The following is a 7758-nucleotide window of genomic DNA, read 5'->3' on the forward strand; positions in this document are numbered from 1 at the left end:
AATCACGAGACGCACGACTGCTACATGGACAACAAGGATATGTTTGCATATCGTGGTCCGATAAAATTTGTCTTATTATACATACATGTATATATATATATGTACATTCATATATTATACATATATATCATATTTGAGCGCATATTCTGTACGTTTTCTAGATCCCGATACCATAAGTAGTATCTTGTTTACCACAGTTTATTCTGCATTATAATATTTCGAAAAATAACCCACCGACACGAATATAACATTTGCGCTGTAATTATTTTGCATATCTTTTCCAGCTCTTTGTTGTCTCACGCATTTTTGGTTACAGTTACAATTTTGTGTATATATATATATATATGATAGTGCTTGTATACCTGTATTAAGGTAACGCCTTAAATAAATGGCTCAGATGCATTTTGCATAATATATTACAACATGCGTATACCGGTGGATTCGGTATTTTTTTTTTCTATTTTGTTTGTCATACTTTTCACGATTATACTTTAACGCTGTTTCGAGCAAACTGGAAAAATGGGAACAATGGGGATTTTTAATACTCAGAATGAAAAAAAAAGAAAACGAAAATATAATGTGTTGAATGTTTCAATCGATTAGATTTGATAGCCACGATTGAAAAAAGTTTTCTTATCGCGATGTTCTGCTCCTTCATTCCGTATCAACGTTTTTCGTAAATTTATAGTACTTCAAAGTCTGCGTGGTGAATCAAAGATTTTACGATTCGACGAATTATTGCCAAAACTCATTTTATTTGTAAACGAATACACGAAAGTTACAGTAGTAGTTAATTTGTATAATATTTTACACTCTGTGAGAAGGTTTTCGTTATCATGCAGCATACTGGAACAGAAAAGCGGATGGCGCTCGTACGGGAACGAGTCTTTTCTCGCCGTCCTTTTCCCTCACGATGTAATAATCGCGACCATTGATCGACTGTTTTTTCGAGTAATCCTGGATGTGGATATTTTGGTAAAGCGGCGGCGGGCTTCTCTGGAAATTTGATTTTTCCGCAACGTTTATCCGGTACGCCGGTAGCTCGGGTTCCTGGTTCCTCAGCTTTTCTCGCTTTATGACAAGACGGTAAATCACTTCAACCGTGAACGCTGTCAGAGCAACGACGAACCCGATACCGACACCCTTGTACGTCATTACCAGGTCCGAGTTTCTCAGCTGCCTTTCGGTGGATCCCAAATTCAACGGACATATCTCGGTGCCGGGAAGATGCTCCGAAGTCTTGAAACTTATGATCCCGGTTTCTACCAGCGCCAAAAGCCTGTTTCAGGATTTTCGTTGTCGTTTTTTACTTCGGTTTAATTTCAGAAAAGCTAACAATTCTCGCGGCTCGATCGAGCCACCCAATTATCACCTGTTAAACCTATTTACTGACCTCTTGTTAATGGCAGCGTCGATCGTTGTGTTCAGTTGAAAGGCGAACGCCTGGCTCTTCGTTATTATACTACCCGGCATTATCACGAAGGTGCATCGTTTCGACTCGAGAACACCGTCTCGCGTTTTGTTCATGTAATCGTTGAAGAGCAACGACGTCACTATAGATCTTTCCCGCAGATACATTTTGTCTGAAATACAGGGTGCATGGGTGAGGACAGGGTCGCGGGTGGGGTGAAATTCACTCGTTTCGTACTCACTCGAACTAACCAAATCGAGAATGTATTTGTCGTCCTTGTTTGCCAGGTTGAGAAATATTCCGTATCCCTTTTCGACGGATCGACGAAGCATCGTAAGTTCATCGTTGTCCTTCTGCGTGTAATCGTGCGGTTACAGAACGCGAGGTTTCCTCATTAGGTACCTTAATTATACGCAACCTTTAAGACACACCCTAATTTAATTCTCACCTGCGTTATCATCTTTTCGATCGCGTTACCCTTCTCGGCGATCCATTGCTGATGTTTGTTCGCTAAATCACTTGCCGAACCTATTGGCAATGTGAATTGCGAGAGTGTCAGAAATGCGGTCAAATTAGCCGTGTAGAATGAAGTCAGTACCGTTATGAATAACCACCAAGTAGCGAATAACAATCTTGCGGAATCTGTAACGAGATTATCGAGACTTGTTCAACTTTTATACATCTCAAATCAGGTATGTACCTTCGATGCGAAAGGTGAAGGAAAAAGGCTGACCTGTTACCGGCGACAAAGTTGATCCTTGTTTGAGGAGAGCGCCGTATACGAACCACATGCAAGTCGCGAGTGAATATTTTCGCGGTTCTCCATCCCGGCATAGTAGGAATCTGTACATGCGTGGAAAAGAAAAATGTGGTGACGATATTCATATTACACGCTTAAAAAACACCAAATGTTCTCCTAGACGATGTCATCGCTCGTAATATGTTTCTCTTGTATTACAAGCAACGGTCTGATTGTACAGGTAACCTTAAGTGTGGTAAAAAATTAAGTGAAAATTAAATTCATATATATATATATACCTTGTACTTCGCGAGAATTTTGAGATATAAAAAACTGTCGGGTAAAATTTGACGGAGCGGCGTGTGAACCGCGTAAATAAAATTTAAAGATTGCAAGCGAGTCTGACGATGCGTGATGGCGCGTGTCTTATCTCTTGGGACTAATTTGAGCGGCGCTTATACATTATCAACAAACTAAATTGGTATTTTCAAATAACAACGGTGTCGGGGCGGGTGTAGTCGCAACAAAAACAGACAGAGTACATTACATATGTATAACATCGAAGTTTGTTTACCCATTTAGGGAATTCCGTTCTAATCTGATTGGACTTAGAAGAATTATGTTTTTCGGCATGTGTATAATAATAACGAATTCTAAATACGAGGCTCGCATATACACGGCTTCAGAAATATTCCAATAACAATATATTTTCACAACAATTCAGGCGTGAAAAACAATAACACTCTTGCGTATACGGAAACTATAATAAGATATGAGCATAACGTAGAATTTCTCTCCGTTTATAGTTTCTCGCGTTGAATGTGTTCCAGGAGTTTGACGGTAACGATATTTCAATTTAGGATCTTTCTTTCGAGAGAAATTTAGAGGCGCGAAAAAAATCTTCAATTCTCACTTTTACGTCACGCGTTCGTCGTTACCTTACAAGAATCAAAAAGTAAAGGGTCGGCCCAGCTGCAAGTACGGATATTACAATGAGAATCCAGACTTGGGTGTCAAAGGGTGCGAGGAGACCCGAACCGGTCGCGGATTCTCCGGGTCTCTTCATCAGGATGGTCCATTCGGCCTCGTCCAACTCGGTGCTGTACTTGATGAGGTTTCGAAATTCCGGTACGACGGGAACGAAGGCCACCGCCATGTCGACTTCCTGCAGCAGGGAATAAAGAAAGAGAGTTTGCAACCGCGGCAGTACGGTCACCGTACGTGTTGTACAATAAACGTTTAAGGATGTAATTGACTCGTTAACGCTGTACGATGCACGTAGGTACAAACTCGCCGTTAGCTAACTATACGAAACGAATCTCTCCCTCCTCCTTCTCATTACTCTTCCCGACATTCGGGTCGTTTCATTAGCCTCGATCCCACCTCTTCCTCTGACTCCTTCCAGACTGACAATAAGTCCAAGTTGGAGTCTGTTTTACAGACGTTTGTTCACTTCAGGCACGCGCGCAAGTGTAACACGTTTCAATGCAATTGACGACTGACCGATAACGTGAATTTATCACGTGGGAGATCTGCGAAAAGCGCGCGGATTGAAGCTTTGATCGAGAGGAAAAAGAAGGGGTACTAAGAGAAATTTCACTTTGGAAAAGAAAATCAATGAAACACCGGATGTTTCTCACTATGCGTAATAATCGCACCCGGCAATACTCGACATTGATATTCGTATGACTAATTACATCCAACGCTGATTACTTAATCAATGTTTACGTTATATTTTCAGAATTATATGACGCAATAACGGAGCGAGAGGGTCACACAGTGTCCGTTAATAGATCGTTGCAATTATAATGCTTATTCATTACGCTGTATACGTTATTGCTAAGGGGTATTCGCTCGTTGATCGGGCGACAAGCGGTTTTAGTGATTTCGAGCGATCTCGAGCGATTTTTAAAGTTATCGCTTTCCAAAGCGGTTCGCCATTCCGACAAGCGAGCGACACCCTAGCGTTATTGTTGCAAGGCGTGACGCGTATTTGGAACTCCACCGACACGCGTATTCACCCGTCAACGTGAACTAACAGTGTCGTATATTTGTAACAAAAAACTTTGCGCTGACCTTTCTTACTAGCTGTCCAAAAATCCCGGTTTTCACGTCACCCAGCACGCTCTCCTTCGGCAAGACGATCTTGTAGGTGAAATTCATCTTGCTACGTAACAGTTCGAAGATGTAAAAGGCGTAACCGACACCCACCAGCGTCCCGTTCTCCATTATGGTACCGGAGAACGGCATATCCTGTGTGCATATGAATGTAAAAAAATTTTGCTGCGAGGGACGAAACATAATTCCTCAAGACCGCGGACGTGTATAACATGAGGTTATTGAGCGTGGAAAAAGATTTTCTTTTTAATTTAAAAAAGTTGAAAAAATGAAATAAAAATTAAACCACGGGATAAATTCTCGTCGGGGTATTACTATCATTGTTATTATTAATTTTTTTATTATTGATATTATTATGATCGTCATCCTTAAATCCGTATACGATGCGCGAATGACCGCTCGATCTTCTCCAGACACGTGCAGACCTTCGGATCTTATATACATACATATATATATATATACATATATTACGAATAGCGGCGGCACACGCCGCATCGCCGTCTCCGCTTTCGAGGTCGTAAATTATTGCGTTTGTGTGTGTATGTGTGGGTGGGTGTGGGTGGGTGAAAGAACAAAGGATGAAAAATTAGAAACTAAACTCGTTCGGTAGAAGATGCCGCGGTTTGTGGCTAGAGTTTTTTGCCCACACCTATCTACGATTTAACACAACGATACGAAGGACGACGAATTATTTATTCACCGCGTGTCTAACGAGCTGCACGTGGGTGGCGGATCTCTTCGCACGGTGTATATGAGATTTGTTTTCCTTCGTTATCGAATATCTTTGTATACTCTCGTCAATATGGTGTGTAGTTGAGGAACCCGACCGACGATCCGGTGGCGGCTGAGGCGGCGGTCCCATAATGACTGAATCAACGTACCAAACGGAACCGTAGACGACACAATCGAGCACCGACGTGCAGCAGCCCTCGGATATTGTTTCCGATATTTTTATCTTATATATTTTTCTTTTTTTTCTTCACACCATTCGTTGCGATACAGATTCGGAAGGGATTATCGTTCGGTATTCTTACGCGGATCGGTTGTAGATCGGTTATTGTTACACGCGACGATCGCGGTTAATGCGGTTCATCGGCGATGCTTTTTTTTAACATCTTACAAACGAGATGAAGATGAGAAAGAAACAACGATAGAAAGTAACTGAGAAATATTTACCTGCAAGGTTGTTATCAGCAGTTCTGACGGCATATTCGTATCGACGGTCTGATTCATGTCGTCAGCCTCCGTAGCAGCGCCACGTCCAACCACGTCAACCTCTGATTCGCTCGGGTTGACGAACTCGACTTCATCTGGAAAGGAGAAAAAAAAAAAAGAAAAAAACGTCTCGAATTCCGACGATGAGTGTAATTTAGTTGCGTTTAATATACTTTGTTGCCGGTTCGTTAAACGGGTAGCATACTTTGATGTGGTTGGAAAAAAATATCGTCCATTAAGAATATAGCCGGGTATGGGTGTGGTAATTTAAGTATTACTTGGTACCTTTTAACGGTCGTTATGCAAATTTAACGACACGAATATCACAGCGTATGAAAAGCAATTTGAATTTTTATTTACCCGAGTGCAATCTGCGCGCGTAACCCGTTCGAATCGCTTGATGGCAAGTGCTTGGCGAATGATTATCAGGATTTCATTTTAAACTACAATAATTGTACCCGTTGGTGGGTTACCTAATTTAGAAGCACGGTGCATACCGGGGCTGGCGTACAATTTAGCTTGCGACAGCAAATATAAACACCGCCCGACGAAAGCTGTAATCACAATTTTTCGTTATAGCTCTTGATTACATTCGTTTCCGACGCTCAACACGATAAACGTATACCTCGCTCCCCGTAATGAAACGTTACGGATATAATGTAAACCCGTTAGGAAAATATCGATACAATTCAGAGAGGAGAATTCTCCTGCCGATTAGCCAGCCGAGCAGGATATCGGATTTATTTATAACAGCACCGTGATTGGGTCTTCATCCTGGCTTCGGGTTCGAATAAGATTCGATCAATCACGCGGTCGTCCGCAGTCAGCGACCATATTCAATTTCCGAAAACCGACGACTCGTAACCAATTTTGATAATTCTTCTCCGAGAATAGATTTCACCGAGGAAATCATTGAGAGAGGGAAAATGATGATGGTTAATCAGTGACGAAGTTTGAAACGACCGTGTCTCGTACCTTTTGGACCGCTGAAGAGATCGCTCCGAATCGCACAGTCGATCGCATTGGGAAGGATTATACACGCGATGGTGATCAGGAGCTTATTAATCCCTCCCATAATTGTCCCGTGTGCTACATTTTTTAAGGTTCAGAACTCGGCGCCCGATTACGATCCTCCAATTATCCCGATTCACCATCCACTGACCCGACTGACTGACTGCCTGACCCAAACAGCCACGGATTATCCACTGGCCAGGTATCAGGGTCACTGGAGCTGACCTGAGGCTAACCTTAACCGAAATCAATACAGGTGACTGTGTTTTCGTACTGTTAGTACGAAGTATGCATACATATGTACATATATATATATATTTGCATAATATGTATATGTGTAGACATAAAAGTTGCGCGACGTCGGTCTTGTCACCCCGTGACAGTCAGGTGTGGAAGAAGCACCCCTATGACTTCGACGCGTTGACTTCCTCGCGCCCGCGCAGTCGGAACATTTTTCACTTGACTAATGTCTAGGTATTATTTCAGGGATCAGAAACTTCAGTATCAATTATATCGTCGATTTTTCGCCCAAAGATACAAGAATTTTCTACAAAATTACCTGAAAACGCGTAAACACCGTTGTTTGTCCTCGATACGCACTTATTTTTGTCAAAAATATTTGTGAACCATTTCAGCGTCGGTTATGGAATTTCAAAATGGATGCTATTGACGTACGGTGAGCGTGACGTGGTCTTGCGGGACGTTTTTACTTTCAACCATGGTTAAATCGAGTGGATTCATTTTCATACCTTACGTCTTCCGGGCTCGATAGTTCATTAAATATTCAAGACAATGCAATTTTTCTTCATAGGATCGCGCTGATTTTTTTCCGGAAACATCAGGCGGCATACGGATTGATATTGAGTCTGTATTAAAAATCATGTTAAATTAATGGCGATTTGCGGAAAAGTGACGGACGGTATAAATAAATCTTTTTGGCGTTCGAATTTCATTTAATCATTTCGATGGCCATGGTAGGTGCAACAATTTATCATCAACGGTCACCCGTCCGATTGACGCTTCCGTTCCAGTAATTTGATAACTTTACTGATTTTCATTGTACGCACAGGTGTGTATACACAGATCGTGCCATGCGGTTCGAGGTTCTCGTTCCGCATTTTCTGGCGATGTCTCATTAACGCCGGCTGCCGATAAGGAACGAGGGAAATTCCGAAGTCGAAACGAAGGCTAGCCGATAAACGGAAGGTGATCCTACCGCACGTATCGTTGGATGAAAATTTAAATTCGATCCGCTGCACGGCGC

At 42.0% G+C, this 7758-nt stretch overlaps 1 protein-coding gene across 1 annotated transcript; it reads right to left on the reverse strand.

Annotated features, from left to right (window-relative positions):
* Positions 1-733: 733 nt before the first annotated feature.
* On the reverse strand, positions 734-6711 carry LOC124221082 (Ionotropic receptor 76b). The gene is made up of 9 exons (XM_046630729.2): positions 6459-6711; positions 5445-5578; positions 4227-4403; positions 3089-3315; positions 2145-2254; positions 1860-2053; positions 1653-1764; positions 1394-1583; positions 734-1279 (listed from the first exon to the last, which is right to left on the reverse strand). Exons 1-9 carry the CDS (start codon positions 6556-6558, stop codon positions 835-837), a joined length of 1689 nt encoding a protein of 562 aa, XP_046486685.1. The 5' UTR covers positions 6559-6711; the 3' UTR covers positions 734-834.
* Positions 6712-7758: the final 1047 nt, after the last annotated feature.

The sequence above is a fragment of the Neodiprion pinetum genome, chromosome 6 (assembly GCF_021155775.2).
Source record: "Neodiprion pinetum isolate iyNeoPine1 chromosome 6, iyNeoPine1.2, whole genome shotgun sequence".
NCBI classification, from domain to species: Eukaryota; Metazoa; Arthropoda; class Insecta; order Hymenoptera; family Diprionidae; genus Neodiprion; species Neodiprion pinetum.